The sequence below is a fragment of the Idiotropiscis lumnitzeri genome, chromosome 11 (assembly GCF_059441095.1).
Source record: "Idiotropiscis lumnitzeri isolate Australia: NSW breed Sydney's pygmy pipehorse chromosome 11, RoL_Ilum_1.0, whole genome shotgun sequence".
NCBI lineage: Eukaryota > Metazoa > Chordata > Actinopteri > Syngnathiformes > Syngnathidae > Idiotropiscis > Idiotropiscis lumnitzeri.
In genome coordinates, this window is record NC_142401.1 from 12,406,775 (window position 1) to 12,430,991 (window position 24,217).

The following is a 24,217-nucleotide window of genomic DNA, read 5'->3' on the forward strand; positions in this document are numbered from 1 at the left end:
CTGTGTTCTTGTGAAACTCACAGCCTCACATGGCGAACCCTTTACCTTCTCTGACAGCGCCTCCTCCAGGGTGGCCAGGGCAGTGTCGGTGTTGGTGGAGTCAGTTTGCAGGGATTTGACCCGGTCCTTCAGGTTGCTTAACTGCTTGTCTTTGTCCCGCAGTTGCTCCTGCAGGTTCTCAATCTGGAGGAGGTGGAGCAGAAACAGCAAATAAGGCACTAATTACAGCACAGAGATATTAACATTAACACCAAATAATATCAGTAGGAGGTGCTACTTTTTAAAGTCAACTCAGCCCAAGAAAAAAAAATAGTAGATGAGAGGAGTGTGAGCAGAAGAGAAGGAAACAATAGAGGACGCATGAGCAGGTCAGGCTGAGACAAAGTGTATCACTGGGAGTATTTATAGCACACGGGTGCATTCACACACACACACACACACACACTCAAGGCAGTGAGGTAGAAATATCTTCTATGCTCCTCTATCTATGGACATTTCTTCATGCGCATATCTGAGAGTTCTCATTTTGATTGATCGGTTTTATTTTCAGATATGATAGAGAAAACTGCATGGAAAATGGAAAAGTCATTTGGCTTGAGCATGAACTGAAACTAGACGAAAACTAAAAGTGGACCTACACGGATCGAGACGCAGCAATTTACTGACTGTGGCTATAGTTACTATTTGAGTACTGTAATCCACTTGCGTTATTAGTCTGTAGGTGTGAGCAATATAATTTTTGTGATTATATTTGCATTTGCAATGTAAGGTAAGTAATGTTTGTACATATGCATATACATTTTTCTGCTCCAAAAGTTTTCTTTCTTACCTGCCACACAGACTGTAGATGAAAAATAGCTTTAAAGGGGATGTCACCCCCCCTCCCACAAAATTATTTTCGATAAAATGTTCTTCACTAGTCTAAACACGCCATTGTGATAAATATCGCCTTTGTGGAATATGAGTTAAGAAGTAAAATCCACCCATTTTTAGCCATCTCGGGGGGCGGCCATTTTGTCATTTCTGTCGACTGAAAATGACATCACTCAGGTAATGACCAATCACGGCTCACCTGTTTTGTGAAGCTGAGTCACGATTGCTCGTTAGCTGATATCATTTTCAACTAGTGGGCCTGCATAGAACATATTGTTGTAGAGAATATTTTTGGGTTGAATTCCCCTTTAAATAAATAATCTGGTACAGTGCAGTTCTACTCTCGAGTTAGTTTTCATTACATGCACCCTGGCAAATAAATACATAAAACAAAACCACAAGGCAAAGATTCACATAAATCTGTTGAACCCATCGGGTGAATGAAAATATGAATACCTTCTTCTGCAGGACATTGATTTTTCTTTCTTTGACCTCGAGCATGTCCTTCATGTCCCGGATTTCCCCAGCTAGAGTGCCTTTCTCTTCCGTGAGGTCCTGCAGCTGCTTGGTTTTTTTGTTGAGGAAGGACTCTTTCTCTTCCAAACGCAGACGTAGAGCATCTACCTGAAGAATTCCACATCCCAAAAAAAACACGTCAGATGACTTGAAATAATGCACAAATGGAACATATACAGAAAAGTGTCAGAGTCTCTTTAAAAAGAGGCTTCATTGACTTTAACTATGCCATCTAATGACATCCAAAACAGAACTGTATCAATAATTATGTCTTTACAGACACAGATAATACAGAACAATTTAGTTTGCTATTATGATTACTCTAGGGAATGTAATTAAAAAAGTCAGTAAACAGTTTTACAAAGCCGTTGACGGGACACTATCGTGGATGGAAAAAGTCAAAATCCAACTGTTGAACTAGCTGGGGCGTTGTGTACACTGCTAATCAACAAGGCACACAAGTCTCAGAAGAACTCAAATACCTTTCTGATAACATTACAATGCTTGGGGATAATAGATGACGTAGGTTTTTGTTTTCACTTTTCGGAACATTGATGAAAAGGGCACTTTTCTTATACAAGGCAAAGGGGGCTGGTGCTCGAGCACCACATGGTGACTATCTGTGCACGCGCCGGCCAGGGTACTTTGCAGCCCTGAACGAGAAAAAGCTGCAAAAAAAAATGTCTTAAAGTGTATATAAAAAGTCGACACACCCCGGTTCGGATGCCAGGTTTTTGTAAATAATTTAAAAACTTTTTCCACCATCAATATGATCTATAATCTGTACAACTCAATTGAATTTTGTATTCATAAAGAGAGGACAAAAATAACTTTATGGCCCAAAACTCCAACCTTGGTTTCATCGAAATCATTCTTGGGAGCTTTCTAACAGTTGTGGACATAATTTAGCTCAGGCGTAAGGCAAGCCCATTTATTGTGCTCCCTGCGACGGTAGAAATGTTTTGTTTGCATTATCTAGTTGATCAACTTCCACTCCAGGTTTCATGTTACCTCTGTTTGCAGGATGGCTGCCCGTTGCTCTTTGGCAGTGAGAGACTCTTTGAGCACTTCAATGTGCTGCTTGCAGTCCGAGTTCTGATTGTTGAGCGTCTCCAACTTTGTCTGCAGAGCCAGCAGCTCGGACTCCTTCTTTGACAACTCCTGCTTGAGTTGGTCAATCTGCACAAACGCACACATCACACCGGCATCACGATGCTCAAGCTACAGAGTACCGCTTTGATGCTTTTTTTCATCAACACAAGTTGCTATCATTAAAAATGCATTTGGGACTGACTCCCCCCTGCATTCATCATGTATTATACATCATCCTTATTCATGATGGATGAAAAAAAGGTCTAAAAATAGCCTAACAAAACTGTGGACTGGTCTGCGCTCGGTCCACTAACACAAGAAGCAGAGGCATTAGAAGGTTGAGGGCAGCTGGGCCTTTAATTAATTTATTATTTATTTATTTATCCATACACGCCTCTAAAATAAAGAAAAAGCGTCTCTAAGATTACGTCCAACAAGACAGTTTGCTGATGGTGCTAAATGTTAAACACGGAAGCCCTGCTCAGAATTCACCTCTCAATCATGTCCCGCTTTGGCGATGATGTCGAGCTTGGACAGGATCCAAAGCATGCCGCCTACCTTGGTCTTCATAAACTTGGAGTGGTTCTTGTAGACCTCCATCTGCTTGATCTCCTCCTCACGGTCCTCCGTGTTCAGCAAGCCGTTCGCCTTCAACATCTGGATCTCATCCTCCAGGTCGCGAATGTTGCGCTCCAGGGAGGCAATTTTGGTGTCCTGCGCACAGACATGAAGACGAGACACACGTCAGAATCCGTACTGGCATGCTCGCAAGTTGTCGTTGCAATAAATTAGAACTGAACTCGAGTCCACAAAGGCTGGTTGAAGGAGGTTTTAGAGAGAGGATGACGCAAAAAAACAGTAAACGGGAGATAGATGGCGATAATGAGAGGAAAGCAGCAGTTCTCTGGATTGCGTCCGAGCGACTGCATCTGTCACAGATCTGAAAGCTTGCTAGGCTGCTACAGCGCAGAGGACTAATCACCATTGGGAAATGTTGCACAAACATTTCAGCACGGGCAGACTGGAGAGAAACGTGCGGCGGTAAAAGGAGGAAAAGTAACACGCTGCAGATTTTGCTGCTTGCAGATTCCAGTCTCAACACTGCAACTGTGAGTGCACCTCAGCTTTTTTTATTTATTTTTTTTCAAATAAATAATACAACATCTTTAACATTAGCCACGGTCCGTCGCCCCCCTCATACAAGTTTCCTCCTTTTTGGTCACTTCCTTTTGACCAAGTGGCTCCGAACTTATGAACTTGTTCAACGGGTCAACCCTAAACCACTCAGAAGGAGCAGTGGCAATGAATCCTCACGAGAGACTCGCATGACCATCGCACATGCATGTTGCAGCTCACCTCACATGGGCGTCCATCAACTAAGATTGCCGCAACAGACGCAAGTCGTCGTACCTTCAAGAGCGAGAGATTTTATTCCGTCCACATGTCATCACCGGTGTATCCATTTGCTCACTAAATGTTTTCTCTGTCTCCCTTTGGCTCTGTCTGTTTGCATGCTGGCGTCTCACTGTCATAAACAACCACACCTGTTTCCATGGCAGCAGCAGGCAGGCTATACGCTGTGCACGCTCTCGGCTTTGCGAGGAGGAGAGGGCGTCAGGGAGAAGGGGAGGGAGGATTATTGGCGCTTCCATCAGCATCACAGCACTGGAGAGGCAGCGGGAGAGCTAAAGAGGAGGGGAGCGGCGCGGGGTCTTCCAGCACCCAGCGAGAGGAGGCGGGTCTTCCCCTCGCTCGCTGCGCTAATCGACGAGGATAGCACAATTTGCATACCACGTGACGGGCGAAGGGGTGGGGCGGGGGTTCGGCCCTGTCTGCTCAGCGATGATGTCATGATTTATTTTGAGGAAGTGATGTCAGGCCTCTGCAGTGAGGCTGCTGGCGTCTACGGAGATTCGCTCGGCCTGAATTCGGATCTAGTCTTTAGATCACAACAGAGCTATTTGCTTTCAGACTTGTTTGAAGCACATCTCATGTATTTCTATAATGTAGCCACACTGTATCCAATGATAGATTTATGTAGAGTATCAAAAGAATGAGCACAATTTGTGGGCGTGGTTTCTGAGGATGCCTCAGACAAATGCTGGAGGGGTCCAACCAAAAAAAAAAAAAAAAAAGGGGGTTGAAGCAAGCGACAAAATAACAACATACTGTGTTTCATTGCCACGGCAAAGGGTTGTTTTGCATTCAAATTTGAATTCAAGGACGACACAAAACTGCCAAACGAAATGACGTCATAAAGTGCAAAATGTTGTCACAAAAATGAACTCATTCAACGTTTTAATATTTCTAATTCAGTATGTTTGTGCTGCATTAAGTCGCATGAAAACAAATGTACATATTTCATTAGGTAGATAAGAACAATTTTGAGTCTTTGATGAACCTAACATGCATGTTTTGGGAATTTCAGAGGCCCCACACAAGCATGGCGAGAACTTTAGAAAGCTTTATTTTAATCTGAATGACATTCATCCAAATTTGCATAATGATCTCTAAATCAAGTCAAATAGGCCAAATAGTCTTAATGTTTGCAACTTGTGACTTTGTGACAAATTTTACTTGCTTCAAAAGTTGCTTGTTTTTTTTTTTTGATTGCACCACTTCTACAAGCATGAAATTTGAAAGGTATTATTGCAATATGATGTTGACACAGCTGCTTTGGAGCGGCCAGACACATACACACAAACACACACACACAAACACACACAAACACACACAACCTACACTACATTAAATATATGGATGTTTTTTTTTTTTTATATTTAACTAGGTATACTTCTTACTGTCTAAACACGGGCTCACACTGACGCGTTTTCAAGGAAATCTGCTGTTATTATTGAAATACTCTGCTGAGTCAGATTTCACTACAATTGGTGATAAGCTTGTTTTCACTTGTGTTTTGGCGTGTGTACATACACTAGTCCATCATAGCTTGTATCCAGGCACCAATCAACATTATATAATTAAAAAGAATAAGCGATCGCATTAATATTAAAAATTGTGAAAAAAATACGTAGATTTAATTTTCTGCATTTATTTTTTCCATTTGCTCTCGTTGCTTCTGTGGAACGTGAGTGTCAGGCTGTAAATTGTACTTACTTTCATCTCTATGATGGTTTGCAGGGCCTTCGTTTTGCCTGGGTCCTGGTGCAGCTGATTTCTTCGGTGCAGCTCCTTAGAGAGCCAAAGACACAAAATGTAAACGCATATAATGCACAAAACATAAATGCCATTATTTGATGACGCAGAAATCATGTTTAACTCGAAATGCATGGTTGGAGACAGCTGCAATGTAGCCCACCATGCTGTTACATGGTCATGCACAATAAAATTAAGCTGTATTGTACTTGTAATGGCAAAAAAACAAAAAGAAAAAAAATTATATTATCCACATTCACATTTACAGCTATTGACAATTTATGGAATGTTACGTTTTTGTTTCAAAAAGAAAAGCTTGATAACTTCCGTATTTCTCTATGCAACTGGATCAAAACAAGTGACAGTGCAGTTGCGCTGCCTAGTGGGCAACTTAGTGAATTACATTGTGTCATTTCAATGTTAAGGTTGAAGCAAGGACTGTTAAACTTTGGTTTCCCTCAGTACCCCATAATGAAATCCAAAGACTCTTAATGTAAAATTAGTTCATCAAGATATTAACATAAAACACACACTAAGTTTCCCTTCACTAGATTGTTATTGTATGCGGTATTATTAACCAGATATTGACTTCAGAATTAATATCGGTAAACAAATATTTTGTATAGTCGAAGGAGCATGCATAGTGCAATTAAAAAAAAATTGAAAAAAAAGAAAAAAAAGATGAGCTGACAGATATGGACATGTAATGGGTGGTTATTAATCTGCTTGCAAATTTTGTTTTGTGGCTCGTGGGCTTCCTTCTGCATGACGCATTACAACGATGGATTTTATCAAAACAAGCCCACTCAAAAGTATCTAAATTTACTACTTTCACTTGTTTTTTATGCATGGAAAAAAAGACTTTCATTCTTGAACATAATTCTGCGAGGGTCCCGCAAAGTCAAGAATAGGAAAGGCAACGACACATCTTGGACAGTTGAAATAGTCAAAGAGATGGATAGCTAGATATATTCAGCACTTTAGATTGGTTAATAACTCAACAGAAAATTATAATAAGACATGGCCTTATGTTTCCCCAAATGTATTTTTGACGCTGATTTCAAGAATGTCTTTACTTTTGTTTGAGCACATCAGGCTTTTAATTTTTGTTTTTAAGTTTCAATAAAAGATTGCGCAATATGGATTTTACTAGAGATTGTTATTATTAGCTTTGATGTTTCATATAAATGTACATGTTGCTGAACTTAACTCTTAAGTCTTAAAAGTTACTACTATATTACACATAGTATTATGAAAACCTGATGTACAAGAGAAAAAAAAACGAGTGCAGATTCTGAATCAGTGCAAAAAAAGGATATGGAAAAACTTTACTTGCATCGTGATTAAAAAGAATTGTAATAAATAAAAAATTAATAAGTATAGACAATTATTCAATCAACTATAATTTGACATACGAGGTATCCGCCCACAATGTTAAGATATTTGGTGAAAATGAACACTGGTTAAAACTGGTGAAAGTGAATAAAAGATTCACATTTAAATTTTCTGCCAGACTGAAAATAATCAATCTATTGAGCAAGAAACATGATGTAAAGTAGTCACAGTATTTGCTTTAGTCGGCCATGGAAATTTTTCTGGATCAGGCCGCCAAGCCATGTATTGTTCTCAATAAAATTGTGAACTGTTTTTTAGAGCAAAAAAAAAAAATCCAGGATGGAAATAATACCTCTCTTAGATGGATATTTTCCTTCTCTTTCTGGTCCAGAATGACCTCCAAGTGTCCCAGCTGGGCCTCTGCCTCAGCAATACGCCGGTTCCTCTCCTGCTCCTCCTCCTCAGACACCCTGCCGGGCCCCGAGGGCAGCCCTTTGCTCTGCAGCATCTCCAGCAGCTTCTTAATGGACTCGTCTCGGGCTCCCAGCGTCTGCTTCTGTGTCTCGATTCTCAGCTCCATCTCCTCCAGGGTTTTCCTCAACAGGAAGAGCTCCTTGGCCTGACGGTCATGCTCGGCCTGCAGCCGGCGGAAGTTCTCCTCGGTCAGTTCGATGGTGGTGAAGTGCTCGGCCCCGGATCGGTTGCCGCTCTCCTGCTGCAGCAAGTGGTTGAGGTCGCGTTGCGTTCGCAGCTCGTCCTGGAGCGCCTGGATGGTCATCTGGAGATGCTGATGAGGTTCAGACACACACAGGCTCATGTGTTGGAAATAGTACGTAAGTGTTTGAAGGTTGTTCAACAGACAAGAGGGTGACACACACTTCTGAAATGTTGGAGAAAACGCTTTCACAGTGGAGCCACGGTGGGTGGACAAACATGAGGAGCAGGCCTTACCTTCGTGACAAGCTAATACTGTCATCAAAGATGTCAACATAGAAAGATGCCTTACTTTGGAAAACATGAGAAAGAGGACCAATTAGCATAAGGAGACCTGTTGGACTCTCCAGAAGAATATGAAGGGCATAAAAACCTGTCAAACCAGTATTTATGTGCTGATGTTTATTGAGATGAATGCAATTAATTGAATTAATTTGGAATTAAAACTATATATATTTATATATATATATATATGTATATATATATCTCAAAAAGTGCAAATTTAAAAATGTAATAGTGTAGCTACTTTAGTGCTATTATTTAAAAATAAAAAGCCCCACCGATAAAGTGACTAAAGCAATTGTATTTTTTTTGTAGTTTATGATATATATATAAATATATATATATATATATATATATATATATATATATATATATATATATATATGGTATGAAGTGAGATTCATTTATATATTGATAACTTACACCACTAAACCCATAAAATTGTTTTTTGCAATTTGGTGGCAAATTTTAGATGGCCTAGAAGCAGGTCTAACATGTGGCGCAGGTGGTGCGATTATACACACACACGACTGCTTGCTTTGGTAGTTTATTCCAGGCCGCCTGAATTTGACAAAATAAATAAATGTTGTGTTATAAATACAGTGTTGGAATTTTTATGGTTAAAAAAAAAAAAGACACTTAATAGATATATCTCCTCAGTAATCATAGGTTGTGAGTTGTGGTGCTACACGGGGAAGACACATTCGGAGTGAAATAATTAACAACTGGGTGAAATTTACAGCATCTATCGGGGCATATTTTAGGGCAGCATGACTCAAATGGTATTGGCGGCCATCATGGGAATCTTTTCAATTTCTTCTCAGGGTCACATAAGGAGAAGAGGTGTAAAGGGATTGCCAGGTTTCTGCAAATACACATCACACGGAAGGTGACTCTATGTTGTGCACGCCACATTTGGTGCAAACATAGGGACAAACCTTTGTTCTCCTGGCATCCAGCAGCTGCACAGCATGGGCAGAATGAACAGAAAAAAAACACAAATGTATGGTAAAACAGTCAGTGTCAGAGCATGACGTAACAGGGACGGATGAGCAACATAAACCTGAGCAATTTTGGAAAAAGAAGCCACTCGTCAGCTGTTTATGATATCCACATTTTTAATCGCAAGAATCCTTCAGACAAAATAAGAATTTATTGACCTTTCTGGAAAGAGATGAATGGAGAGTCACAAACAACATTCACCCTTTATCTCATTAAAAAAAAAAAAAAAAAATGCAACATTTTAAACAGGAAAAATTGTTGCAGCCCGTTTGAAAAAAGAATGATGAAAAAAAAAAAAAAAAAAAAAATATATATATATATATATATATATATATATATATATATATTGTTTTTGTTTTTTCCCACAAACTGTTGAGACTCCTTTTGGGGATTAAGCTCCAACTTAAAAGTCCACAGTTTTCCATGCACCGCATTTTGTATTGAACCACGAACAAAATGTGATTGTCAGCATCGAGGCACTTTTCCTCGGACACTATCGCAACATCAAAAGACAAAGTGAGGAAAGAGGCAATAATAAAACAGAGACAGTGGCTGTTTGAGAGGCGCTTGGTAATGAGAATCACATCCACTGACTGCACTCATGCATTTCAGTGACAGAGACTCTCCAAGCTTTGCTTTTTAGCTGCAGGTAAATATAAGCGGTGTAATAAAAAAACTATTTGAGTCAGAAAACGTTTTTTGCAAATGAATTGAATTAAATCATTCCACTTGAAATATATCAAGATAGGTATCACACCAACTTTTATTAGAAATATGTTTATGGAAGAAATTAGCTTAATATGGCGAAACAATTAATCCAGTATTTGTTCAAATGAAACTGTATGATTAATTGGAATTTAAAACTGCGTCTGTTACTTTGTCAGAGTATTCAGAGGCTATTTAAAAACAGTGAGACTGGTTATGATCAGAAGGGAACTCAGAAAACAAGACGACTGACAAAGCAAAGATGTGACTTTTAGAAGTGCAAATGTGTGGAATCACAACCTGTCGAATATCGAATCGAATTGTAATCCCACAAAATCCGAATTGAATCATTGCACTTTAAAATCGGATCATACTTGAAACGTATCGAGATTCGTATCGAACCGTCTTTTGTTGGATAGCTGCACACTCTTAAATGAAATTATCAAAAGAGTTAAGTATTCGTGTAAAATAATATATATACTGAATTTACTCGATTGTTGTGACATAGCAGTGGTCTGCTGGATCTCACTTCATACCATAATTTTTAAAGTGAAAGCTTTCATTTAATTTGTAATTCCTAATTACATCCGTGTCGTTGTGATAATGTGTGCTCCAGTAATATGCAAGTTAGTAAAATGGTGTTAGATGGTGACATGAGGCGGCACTGTCACTAAATATTGTTTGGACTAAAATATATTTCATCATGTACGTGTCGTCTTGCTGTCATCTCTGCCCTTGTCAGTTGAGTCCAGGTTCGCGCTGCCGTAAAGTCAAGTGATCGTCTTCAGGCTTTGGCCCCATCAGCTCTTCCATCTAGATATGCCAGCCTTATCATGTCTGTGGGTTTTGTCAGATCTATTTAGCGACCTCATCAAGTTGACAACCTCGTGTTTGACACCTTCGTGTGGGTTCTTTTATTTCCAACAAATTGTAAAATAAACTCACTAATAATTATGGTGAACATATCTGTCTACAGGGAATAAAACCGGTGAGTACTGCTGGATAAAACTATATTTTTCTGGATTCTTTTCGCTAGTAGACATGGGTCAATATAAGATTCTGACAGGATGACAAACGTAAGCAAAAATGTCACACCATTAAAATATCAAAATTACTGTATAACTCTAAACTAAAAATAACATTTGGGTAAATAAAAGTATTTTTTTTTCATTGAACACAATTTTAATTTTAAACAAAATGTTAAGAAAGGTGTATAATGTTGAGTTTAACAAAATATTAACATTCTTCTTCTATTTTAATTCTTCTTAGTAAGTAAGAGTGTCCCATCACTGGTAAGCTATTTTTAGAACCGATGACTCATTATGTCCTTGAGGCTAACTAGTACCCGCTGGCTCTTTTTTATTTCTTTATTTATTTAATTATTTTTAGGACAACACACATTAATCAACAGATTTATCCATGTCTGCACAGTGTCTCTTTCATCTTGCTCCCTCTTTCCTCCGTGCGTAACTGCTCAACCCTCCACTCACTGCTCACTGAACAGGAGGAAAAAAAAACACATTGACCACCATTTAACTTAAAGCGGCGTCTCATTTACTCAACTCTGTAAGCAGCCAATCATATAGTGTCCCTGCTAATAAGTAGCCTCAAAAAGGGAAAAAAGCTGGTGACAGACAGTAACAGCGGTTATTGAAACCTTGACTTTTTAAAACATTGGTAACAGGGTCGCTATATATTGTTGAATAATTTTTAATTCAGTTCTTTTAATGGATCTCATTAGATTTAATAAATTTTCTCCCAAATGAGGGCCATGATACGTTTTTAATTCAATACAGTTTTTTAGTTTTTTTTTTAAATGCCAATTTATGTGTACCCTTTCCACGTATTCACACCAACACAACCCAGGTCTAATCAGCAGTGTACCGAATGGTTTGTCTGTGTGTATTTCCAAACCACTAGACGGCAGTGTTTCTTCTGGCATAATCTGTGAAAGTTGCAGCTGAGTGAGAGGCCGCAGCCATGTACCACAATTGTAGTCACACTCCCAAGTGTGAGTCATTAACAGAATCCATCCTGGGCTTATAGCCTCCATTTCGTGGCATTTCCGTCGCAGACATCGTGCCAATTAAAACATAGCAATGAGGAATAACAACTCAGATCCCAACATGATCAAGGAAACAATACAATGACCGAGAATAGAAATCGAGATACCAATTTTGATTGGTCAATCGATAATGTCAAAAGAGTGGTACATCCCCCCTCTCGTCATATCCGTCTAGTATCTCAGCTTCCTCTTCCATCTCATGTTCCGCCCTGATCAATACTCTTCCGTCTTGGAGCTAAAGTGCTTGGTGAAGTCAATGAGCCAATTTGCATAATTGCACTATTGCTGAAAAAAGACTGTGAGCCACCCATCAACTGTGAGTCAGTCAAGACACATCTGATATTGTCGTGGTCACCGTGCCCGCGGGAAAAACACGTCTCCTTCTCTTTGCTTGTGAGCTACATTTGGAAAAGTGTTGTTCCTCCTTTTTAATGACACCTCTGGGAGGAAACCTGCATACCGGAAGAAACCCTCAAAGAGAACATGATGATGCCAAACAGGAAAGCTAGAGCTAAGATTGAAACCCTCAACCGAACTTGAACTATACACATTTAATCGAGACCCTTTCAAATGGAATGCCCATGAAGTCGTGCAATTTAATCCGACGTCAGTGGACCTCAGTTCAGTGAGCATCGAAAAATTGGCACTGTGCATGTCTTTTGCTTATAAACTGACTTTTTGCAACATTCGTTCCTAAAAGACGAGATGAAAATGGTAACAACAAAATTCGAGACACTGACAAAGTCATTCGGATTCATGTTTGCCAAAAGGTGTTATTGATGTACCTAAATTTTGGGAATTAATTCCTGGGTGGACTGGCAAAGTTGTCCAACTGTAAAGTTGCACAGTCATAAGTGTTAAAGTGGCTAACAAAGATGGCCGCAATAAAGCAGGTTCCCCAGGTGGCACTAACAAACATGAACTCATTTGTAAGAGCGTGTGCGTGTTAGGTAGAGTGGGCGAGTGCATTACTCATGCCGAGCCAAACACTTGAGTCACTGCTCACTAAAATCCTCATCTCTGTGTGATAAATCAACGAAAAGAAATCCGAGGCAGTATCATTTTGAAGTTCAAAGAGGTTAATTAATGATTTATTTATCGTTTAAGGCAGCCTTTGAGGGGCATATGCTCGATTGTATTTGGCATGATAAGCCATAGCGCAAATCTCGAGGAGTGATTAAAAAACACACACACACGCACTCTCACACGCGCACACACACATACGCACTTTATACCGAGCCATCATTTAAAAATGAATACAGTCATATTAAACTCATCATGCATTAAAACAACCCATCCTTATCTCACTCAACCTCACATTGAACCTGAAGCTTGGTCACAAAAAGATTTAACAGGTCCGATGATGATAGCAAGGATGAATCGTAATACACAGAGGAAGTACATCATTAACTGAAATAATTGTTAGTGCACACCGTAAAATATGTCCACAGGTGGAGCACAATACGCCATTGCCTGTCACGACCCAAGACATCCAGAGGAAACTTTGTGATGGCCTCCAAGGTCCTATACTTGTCTTTAAGGACATCTATCCATCCATACATTATCCGTACCGCTTCTTGTCACAAAGGTCACAGGGGTGCTGGAGCCAATCCCAGCAATCTTCGGGCAGTAGGAACTGGTTGCCAGCCAATCGCAGGGCACACATAGACGAACAACCATGTGCGCTCACACTCATACCTAATAGACAGTAGTAATAAGACAGTAATAAGACAGTAATAAGACAATAATAAAAAACCTTTGACTGAAGAGCCTCATTTCGCACCGTCATCCACAGGGAGTGCATTTATTAATGAATTATTGAATCAAATTCAATGATAATGAATCGCATGTCGTGTGTGTTATGCCGCATGCGATGTATGTAGCTCAGCATCCATTTTAAGGCTTGTACTGATAAGAGCCGGGCGTGTGAACGTCACTGCTGGTCGTGACTCAGTCAGACGTAACTGGCTCCAGCTCGCATCTTTGCCGCTAGCAGATTTTGTCCAGCTTCAGCGGCTCAGGGAAATGTGCTGAAGTCAAACAGTGGTGTGTTGTTGGAACTGGCTGAACGACTCTCACCCAATAATGCTGTTTGGAAGTGGTAAACACAGGCCCTTAAGCCCTCACCTTATTAACCAGATAAATGATGCGCGATATTTGCTCAAGCTCACAGACGCTTGGGGCATGTGTTCTGAGTCATGCTTTAACACATCTCTATAATGCATACTGCACCATACGAGATATTGGTTGTTGTTTTAATCACCTTCTTCACAGAAATCATTTTGACATGGCACGTCAGAAAATTGGAACGTTAGTGAATAAATTAATGATTCCGTTTTATTTAGTTGAGGTGAATTCTTTGGGTTGAACAGAGACAGCTTGCCACACCATAGGTGATCATAATGAAAACATCATTCAGATTTACATATTGTATAATTATGGAGTATATGGGCATTAAGGCATGAGTAAAACAATGAATTCAATTGTGGCCCAAGACGCTTGCATAAAAGTCACGACTGTTTAACGACACAGTCATTCTGTAAGGCAAAGTCTGGCCAAGTGAGAGCATTTCAGGAGTCTAGACATAAAGATAGAAAAGCGCAATTATGGCAGCAATCCACATCTGCCTGTGAACATAATTGAGTGCAGCGATCGCGATAACGCTGAGTGCAAAAAATGCTCTGCATCCCTCAAGAAGTCTAAAAAGTGCCCTTTTTTATATTCTACTCCATGTAATATATGCAACCAAGTTATGCATATGTAAAAGAATGCAGACTGAGTGCTTAATAGTGCTGAACAATGGTAGACGTACATCAAATGAAAGAATTCAAGTCCCTGTGGCTCTTGTGTGAGTGAGATGGAAAGCTCCACAGTAACACGACGTCTCTTCAAACTCCAGGGAAGCCAGAGAGGCAGAAGCAACAGACGCTTTTAGTTTGAAAGTGAATGTGAGGTCTACTCTTACACGAAAGGAAAGAGCTGTGGCTGTTGCTTTGGCTGATCGTAAAATCGACGATAAAGATAACACCTTTTACTTGGCTTGAGCATGTCGTTGCATCGTGTCACAGTCTGGAATACAAACGGACAAAAAACGCTAAACTTCTTCTGGCTACATTTTTATGAGCAATTTGCATAATGAGATGAAGATGACAAGCGACGAAATGAGCATGACTCAAGGCGGACTGGAAATTGGAACCGACATTATGTTCAGTCTGTAATGACTTTACTTATTTTAGAAACAAGTATACGAGGCTATAACCAAATACAAGACATCTGCGCTTTGGGGGATTTTATGCATTTAGGAAAAGATCAACTTTTTGCAATGGAGGCGGACAGATGATCAGGGGAATGAAAAGATGGGGAGCTTTTTAGTGTCGTCTGTGTCTGAGCGGGGTGCCCACTCTTGTTAGAAGTTGATTTAACTGGGCCATGTCTACACCCCCGCACTCGGGATAGCCAATGAAGGACACCACGCGGACTTATTCTAATAAATATTCAGATTTAACGAGAAACGTGGCTAATGTCAAAATATCTTTTTACCTTATACATGCAAGTCCGAATTTAGGGTTGGCCATCTTTATTGTGCCGTAACAAGATGGGCAGCACTATTGGAAGAGATGCAACATAATTAACAGAAAGAAGATGACGCAGGCGACCATGTTTGTTTGTTGTTCCGATCAAGCAGAGAGAATATGTTTGTGAGTATTGCTGCATATACTCGGTTTGTATGTTTGCAGAAGCATTAGTTTGACGGCTTCTGATTACTGCAGCTGATTTTCATTAGATGCAATTATATTGGAAGCGTGCACTCTTTGGATCTTATTTGGATAAATGAGAGTGAGAGAATGAGAACAGACTAAGGAATATTGTATTCCTTGAGCTATGAGTAACTAGATTTAGCCATGTTTTTTTTTTTAGATACAGGCTGTCATTTTACATTTTTTTTGTTGTTGTTGATTTTACTTGTAACTAAAAATTTGAAATAAGAGCACTTTATGTTGGCAGTGAACTCAACTAAATTCACTTCATTTAACTACCAGTTGCAGTTTACTTTCAAACTAAACATAAAATGAAGAAAATTACATATATTGTGTATTTAAAACTACCACAAAACTTTACCTTTAAATCCGCTAATAAAATGTCCAATTGGAAATGTCATACACGGGTTTACGAATAGCATCCATGTGGCGGTTATAACACTTTAATCTGATATGTGAAACAAATGGTGCAGCAACACATGTAGACAGAAAATAGAACAATACTAACAGTCTCAGGCATACTTCTGCGAAAAACACTTCATATTAAAGTAGCTTACTCAGTCTTTTAATTAGTGGTGAAACTGTTATTTTGTATGTTTATCTGAAATTTGATTTAATCATCAACTATTTTGAGAATTGATTCATCATTAAACTTGGCTACATTTTCTGATTTCAGCCTCTCATCAGAAAAGTATCTCTCTTTTTGGTAGCCCAGTGTGAAAGGAAATGTTTAATCAAAATAATACATTTGCAAACATCTGTATTTACTCTGGAAAACAATGATCATCATTTTTACCTATTTTCTGGCATGTTATTGACAAAACTCGTTACTGAATCATGATCCGTTTATATTTGTGCATTTTCTGCATTCTGTCATTTTTATATGTCATATTTTTTAATGAGATCGTGAAGATTAAAAAGTGTATTTTTGAATCGGATTCATCACATAATTGAAGAAATAATCACCAGATCAATCAATTTTTAAAATAATTGTTAGTTATGGCCATAGTTTGAATGAGTTTAACTGTATTCAAAGAGCATGTGAGCGGTAACAATTAAAACATGTTTTTAGATTGTGTCTCTATGTTGCAAATGTTTGCCTACTGTGGATGGATCGAGAATCTTCCCCAGCCATAAACAAGGGCAACTGTGCTACAGATATCCATTTCTCATATAAATGTCATTTATTTTTAAATAAAATACATCATAAAGATAGGCAGCTATGTTCAAAGAAAACTGTGCTGAATATTCATGCGTAGCAGTAGAGTAAGTCTTTCCAGAAAGGTCTCACAAACCTGGCAGTGGTCTACCACAGAAAATCAGGTGAGAAAAGTACCGAACATCAAAAGGTGAAAGACCAGAGACCGCCACGGATCGCTCCCTGCAGTAAATGATGAAAGTCGGGCAGATGGATCTCACCTGGTTCTCCTCATGAGTGACTCTCATCTGCTCCTTCAGGATGGACGTGCGCGCCGCCTCCTCCTTCCTCATGATGCGCTCCTTCTTCAGCTCCGGGCTCCAGAAGCTCTTGATGCTATTGGTGGACGAGCCCAGCTTACTGTCCTTCAGGTCCAGCTCCCTGCGCAGCATCTCGTTCTCCCTCTGCATATCCCTGAACTGGGCCTGCATCTCCAGCAGTTCCCCCCCACTGCTCCGCACCGCCTGCCTCAGCAGGGCAGAGGGCACCCCCTGATGGTGGTGGTGGTGGTGGGCGTGCAGCATGGAGATGGAGCCCAGGTCACTGTAAGACAGAAGGTCAGCATGGGGCAGTCCCACCGAAGCGATGTTGGGACTACTGCCCATGGCTGTGACGCGGCCCCCGTACATGGCCCGGCTGGTGGCCCGACCCAGAGTGGTGGTGCCTTTGGGGTACGTGGCCGTGGAGCCCACGCCCTCGTGGTCACTCAGGTACATGGGCCCTGAAGTGGCGTAGGCAGCGTTGAGAGACTGGATGTTCTCCATGGAGAGCGTCTTGCCCCCCGCGCCGCTCCCGCCCCCGCTGTTGGCTCTCCGATGGCCCAGTCTGGGGGACCGAGGCAGGCGCGGGGAGCGTGCGGGGCTGCTCTCTAAGTGACCTACAGCTCTGGCACTGCCGTACATGTCCCGTGAGTCGGCCGCGTGGCCACCAGGGGGGTCCTTAACGGGGGCACGCTGCGATGATACTGCACAGGTTCGCTGAACCGCACATGGGTGACTTTATTTACGTCCTCGGGATGTGGAGCACGTCAAACTCGGGGGGGGGAACAACGGGGAGGCGCCTGGAAGAGGAAAAACAGTTTGGATTTGTCAGGTGAATACACAAATTTAAAAAACGCAACCTGAGAGACAAACAAAATGTTCTTTGAAGGTTTAGCTGTGTTAAAGTCCATTTAACCACTCAATCGGTTCTCAAACTGGGGCCCAAGTGGGACCAGCAAAATAAATTATGCCGGGCCATATTTTTGAGAGTGTGCATAGAGAAGAAGAAAAAAAATGAATATAAACTCAGAGCTTTAGAAAAAATACAACATTTAAAAATATATATTCAGGTTGAAAATGAAAGTCCAGAAGCCAAGCTTTTAAAATTCATTCTTCCCACAAAACTTGTACGTTACAAACTAAACTGCATTTATTCACAACTGAATATTTGACTGTTTGTTTTTAGTGAGACGGATTATGTAGACATTTCATGAGTGAGGTGGGTAGATTCTTAAATTTCTGTTCATTCCACAATTTAGCACCTTTTATTGAGATTTGGTGCGATGTTATTATTGCTCTGACTCGCTGTAATTAGTTGCCCGGCAGAAGTCATTCTTAATTTGAAAATAGTGCTGAATGTTTTGAGATTGGTGCATCAATAAAAAAATAAAATTAAAAAATAACCAGTTACTCCTTAATATTTTATTTTGGGGCCAGTCACATGATATGATCAAAGCATGCTTGCAGCATTTCTAGCAAGCTCATGCTCTTTTTTTCCTCCTAGAATTGTGCAGTTGAGGCACAGCGACCATAGAAAAAATACGTCTTGGAAGAACATAGCTCGGGGTTTTTTTCAACATAAATGGCGGTGTCATTTAAGGATGCATTGATAGTTTGATTGGTAATAGGATTGTGAGGTTGTTTTTGTAAACACTTCTCTCCTGCAGGATGTCCCTGGAACCAAAAGGTTTGAGAGGTTTCAGTGTCAATCGCCACATTACGTAAGCGTGCACGATACATTACGATCCAATCGAAGAGCTGCATCAAATATTTTTACCTTTGCGAGGATAATCCGAAAATCACTTCGCTCAAAGTATGGAAGAGCACTACCACAGCGATATGACATTTCGATTACATTTTCACTGATGTGGGTATTAATTAACTCATTTAAAAATGGTATGCTCCTTCCACGTCGATGAATATTTCTTTTTAAATGCCTCTCAGTGTGTCGTAGTGCGGTTCTATACAGGTGCACATTACAACCACAATAATAATTATCAATACATTACCATTCTGAAAACGTCACCCTAATTCTATTTGTATTGGCCGAATGTTTGCATTGGATCTCATTCGATTATGCAGGTGAGCACAATGAAGTGGCTAGTGACTGTATACAAAGTGGCTCACAGGCATGCTCCTCGCTCTGGCCGACATTTATCAAAATCCACTTAAAGCTCCTTGATACAGACAGAAGAGCTTTACAAGCGTCAGTACACCAGATAATTAATAGACAAACTCAAGCCCTGGATGCAGTCATATCTTTTATCACACAACAGTTTGAGGCAATCATAGCCGCTAAGCAATTCATAAATACAAAGATATGTTTGTTTTTGCCTTCCTAACAAGTGCAGTTGACCTATTCAGCAATTTGCAGGTGAGTGCATGATAAAGGAGCACAGATGTTTTGCACATGCAAGTTTGCTGATCAGCTGCGGATATTTAAACCTCGACTTTACCGACAAAGCGTTTAATCAAAGGGAAAACCGAGCACAATGTTGTGTGCTTTCATGGTAGGAGGGACACTAACACTCACGGCAGGCGTTCGGTAATATGATATCCACCTCATGCAACGAAATCCAATAATGAACGACCGCTGCCATAATGAGACTGGTGGTAAGCAATTCTCTTCATCTTTGCAATGCTTCATCGGCGGGACATGCACATGACACTTCATTAGGTACACCTCGTGCACAATTTGCAACCGAGATGTGATGCTTGGACAGTAATGCCTTGCTGTGATTGGAATTAATATATTTTTTATTTATGTGTTGTAATTCTAATCTGCAGAACTAGCTAACTAATGTCACAGTTGGAGGTGTCACCTTTCAAAATATTAGAAACAGCACTCACTCAGTGATTTACCGCAGTCCGACACCACCGTGAACTCGAACCACAATAATGAACACATTGCTAAAGAGTTAGTTTGCGATAAAAAAAAAAAAAACAGCTGTCACTGGACCTATCTTGTACCTCTAATTCATTTTTTTAAGAAACCACCATGGCCAGGGAGCAACAACCTATCATAGAAAGAAGGCGTGGCTGACGAGGTGTCACACCACTCCGGCGTCACTGCTGATCAGCTGCTGAATCTCCACAGACACAACCACGCATGGAGCACCCAGCTTGGTGGAAACTATTCGACCAAAGTGGCAAACATATGCGGTGAGGCTTGTGCGGCGTCTACAAAAATAGAACCATTCGTGTTAAAGTAACCCTCAGTTACAAATAAATTCATAAATTGATGTAATAGCTGTGGCTAATGGTGGCTTGTTAATGTTATCTTGCTATTTTGTTGACGATTGATAGGGGCGATCTATGTGACTATATATCACGACTTTTGTAATCACATACCATAATAAATGTTTGAGAAAGTCACTAGTGCGTGTTCGCGAAGACAAGCCATTGGTCAGAGACTCGGAACAGGGGGAAAGGGTGAAGAATAAAGTGAGGCTACATTTGAATCCCGCTAGCAGTTTTAACTTATTTCTTTTTTTTTGGGGGAATATTCTGTACACCAAATCTGGAGTTGAGTTCCTCTCTCAATAGTCACCTAAAAATGATATTGGTCATATTTTACAATTCTTTGTTTATTGTGGAGACAAGAAGGTCACAGAGTTCACTATGTGCGCGTTTCATTTTCTGGACCCTTAAAAATTGTTGTAAATGTGGATAACTATTCCGGAGTTTTGACATTTGTTTACTTGTGTGCTGCCATGAAACTTGAATGCCCCCATTGCGGAACAAATAATTCTATTCTAGCCTATTCTAATTGATTTTTTTCTATTCTATTCAATTCTGGTGGCAATCAATAAAAGATGATTTGTGTGATCCATTTATCCTGTCTTCATATGATCTCCTTGTCTATTAGTGTACAAATTTAGGATTGTGATGGCATTTAATTTCCATGAAGTAATAACAGGAAGTCATGAGAAACTCTGGCGTTCATCATTTTGGCGCATATTGAAATCTGCCATTTTCCACAATCGAACCTAAGACATGCTGCTTTGACTGAAAGCTCTCCGCAGTTCTTGTTAAAATGAAACAGAGTTGTCTATTTTCTAAGATCGGAAAAAACCTTGAACATGTTGCAAAGCTGCAAAGCTGGTTAATAAAAATTTTCTTAAAGGCATTTAAAGTTGTTTGGAGTCCAAACATCAATTATTGGCCTCTGTGACTACAAATAATTGGCGGTGTCCCTGCAAAAAAAAAAAAAAAAAAAAACAGTGATCAATACTGGATCATCTGTGAGAAAGACACCACAAAAATGGACTCAAGCATCTAACAGAGCTAGTTTCTCTCCGGTGGCACTTGCTGCGCCGGCCAGTTGCCATGGTGATGATGTCTGGGCTAACAGAGATTAAGCACCTCAGTCTCCGGACGCAATTTACCAAAGGTGACGGCGAAAAAGATGACGTGAGGAAAGCGTTTTAATTCATGATCGTCCTTGCGTTGTTGTTGAGTTTTTGGATCAGATCAAATCAAGTTTCCACTGTTGAAGACATTTGCAAGGTCATTTCTGAGGAAAAGAGGTCAGAGCGGACACTCCTCTCTCCAAAACGGAGTTAGCATGCGGAAGTTAGAAAGTCCAAACTCATCTGTTTGAAAAATTCGAATTCTTCTGTGCTTTCACTGAAGTCCTGCTGAGCTGCAGCGGTAAATTAAATTCCAATTTAACACACTTGAGCCTGCACAACAAGCTGTTCTTATCTTCACTGGTCAGCTTTCAACAGCTCAAGACAAATTGGCAGTGCAGACAAAACTGTCCCCACCTTGAAGGAACTATAAATGCTTTGCCAAAAAAAAAAAAAATGAGGCTCATAATGTGCGTTGTCTTCAAGTGTCAATGAAATAAATTGTTTAACAGGCCAGTGAATGTCACGTCATTGTCTGCTCTCGAAATGTCCTTGCTCGACTATGAGGAAACATGAATGATTATTTTATCAATGAAATTGTAATTTTGCATCATGTGGAACATCCTCACTATTCTCACTTCAAGAGATCCGTCCTTATATGAACATTCAGTCTTACGACCAAGTCTGATCATATTATGCACATTGCATTGATAATAAAAGGTCAAATACAATTCTTTATTTCGTGAATAAATTGCACTGTTTGTCTGTAAAAAAGAAAACACATTTTTAATATTTGTTACTTTTATGTGACAATTCAATTTTAAGTTAACCAAATGAAGACTTCAAACACAAAATGAAGGCTTAATTGTAGAAACTACCAAGCACCAAATGGTGCAGTTAGCGTCATCACCATTTATGCCAATCACAACCTCGTATGTATTAACCCCTCATGAGTACTCAAACGAGGAGCATAAAATATAACAACTCCATCAAACACTTCATGAGATATGATGATAATTTTGGATTTGTATGTTTTTTCACCGAAATTATTTTGTGGAGTTGTCTGGTTTTGCATTAAAAAAAAAACTCTCTTTTTTGGGGAGGGATTAGCCTCCTAAATGCGTAATACTAGCCTAAAGAAATTTTTGCTTTAACCCAGAACTAGAAAAAGATAAAAAATTCTCCCAAAAAAATGAAAATGTTTGTGTTTCCTTTTTCATACATTCATATTTTTCATACAGCTCTAAAATGTAATTGAGTAGGCGTGCCTATAATTGTCCTGGCAGGTGCATACAAATCAATACAGCATTGCACAGGCAAAATCAACACCATATGATTCAGGTCTCTCTTGAATAATAGGTTCTTAATCTCAATTGGACCAACCTGGTTAAATAAAATAATGATTCAATGAAAGATCAGAACACCTCTTGACAAGTCAAGTTAGGACCACGGGAGGAATTTATTGAGCATTGGAGCGGAGAGGACACAGATGACATGCTACAAAGATTTCATTGCCGAGTGTCTGGGACTTTTTCCATAAAGGTAGGCCCCATCCTGACATTTTGCCACATCCATTGTGTTCCAATGAAACAGCAGCTAGGAGGGTGGGGAGACAAGTGGTCGAAAGGAGACGATGGTGTTCTCCTTTTGAGGTCAGAGCCTCAGAGTCTCAGGCAGACAAAGGACATTTTTCTAAAAATAGCCCTCAATATGGGTTGATAAGAGTCATTTCACACGAGAAGGAGCACCAATCCCTTGGAGTGTGCTGCAACATTCAGCCTCCTCATCATGTATTCTACTACTGAGCCTCAACGCCCCAAATGTATCCCATTCAGAAATGATTTTCTTTCCCATATGAGAGGCAAAGGGACTGCACTGGACAGTTAGAAATCTTGGAAATCACACACTGATGTGTTGACCATTCAAACACTGGTTAAAATATGTGAATGTTGCACCAAGTGAATTACATGTGATGCAGCATAAGGAGCACGGACCTACTGACAGCTCATTGGGCCTCCATGTTTGATAGCCCCGGCGTGGTGCGCGTCGAGCCATTGAATGCACCACTGTGAATCCAGAGAGACACCAAATAAACGTTTTATTTTGAAATACCATCACTGCTGCATTGTTTGAAGACGGCTTTAAGACGCAAATCTTCCGCTATCGAGTGATCAATGACCGGCTTGGTTCGAGCGAGGGTCCCGCTCGCAAAAGCACTCGAGAGGATCAAAAACCGACACTTCACGGAGCGTGCGAGGGAATTCGAGACAAACGACGATTTTGGGATTAACGTGCAGAAACACACTCACCTCCTTCGATGTCAATTCCTCTCTTGTCCTGCTATACGGACGGCATCCCGAAGCCTCCATTCAGCCGAGCAGCCTCCCTCAGCATCCTGCTCTGTCATTGGTCCTCCTCTGCACGCCAGCATCATCATCGTCACTACCGCAAGTGGCAGCTGCATGCACGGCGGGAGGAGGGAGGTGTGTGAGTGTGTGTATGTGTGTTCATGTACTTCTACACTTAAATCGTGCCTTTATTAAACAAGATAACTTCCACATATGGCATATCACAGTTTTAAAGTAGCAATGGCGTCATCTGCAGTATTCTCCCTCAATGCAGTCTTACAGGCAGCACTTCCGCTCGTGCTGTGCAGTCTACTATGCGCCGCCCCCAACATGCTGTTTAAAGATGGCTAATGACATCTCTCACCATACTACTAAAGCATGGAGGCTGCTAATCCCAGTGAAGGAGGAGGGATTTTTAAGAGTGCTTGCCTGACTAAATCAGCTAAAAGTAACGGAGTCCCCTTGTCTCTAATTTCTACTTCATTGTCGTCCAACCGTGGTCCTCAACCATCTGTTCCACTTTATACCTCATAGCTAAGTGCGAGAAAATACGGAGCATCA

The 24,217-nt window shown here is 40.4% G+C and overlaps 1 protein-coding gene across 12 annotated transcripts in view; it reads right to left on the reverse strand.

The window, feature by feature from the left end:
- erc2 (ELKS/RAB6-interacting/CAST family member 2) overlaps window positions 1-23,761 on the reverse strand; it is a 35,423-nt gene extending 11,662 nt beyond the window's left edge. For 4 of the 12 annotated variants that reach the window (XM_088308103.1, XM_088308099.1, XM_088308105.1 and 1 more), the window contains exons 1-9: window positions 23,618-23,761; window positions 16,918-17,756; window positions 8,907-8,930; window positions 7,325-7,759; window positions 5,599-5,673; window positions 3,040-3,195; window positions 2,401-2,568; window positions 1,330-1,497; window positions 46-183 (exon numbers count right to left, since the gene is read on the reverse strand). In XM_088308103.1, the coding sequence (XP_088164229.1) occupies window positions 46-183; window positions 1,330-1,497; window positions 2,401-2,568; window positions 3,040-3,195; window positions 5,599-5,673; window positions 7,325-7,759; window positions 8,907-8,930; window positions 16,918-17,598 (1,845 nt within the window). In that variant the 5' untranslated portion in view covers window positions 17,599-17,756; window positions 23,618-23,761. Of the gene's footprint in view, window positions 1-45; window positions 184-1,329; window positions 1,498-2,400; window positions 2,569-3,039; window positions 3,196-5,598; window positions 5,674-7,324; window positions 7,760-8,906; window positions 8,931-16,917; window positions 17,757-23,302; window positions 23,375-23,617 lie in introns of all 12 variants that reach the window. The other 8 variants (XM_088308108.1, XM_088308106.1, XM_088308109.1 and 5 more) reach the window with 4 other exon arrangements.
- Window positions 23,762-24,217: the final 456 nt, after the last annotated feature.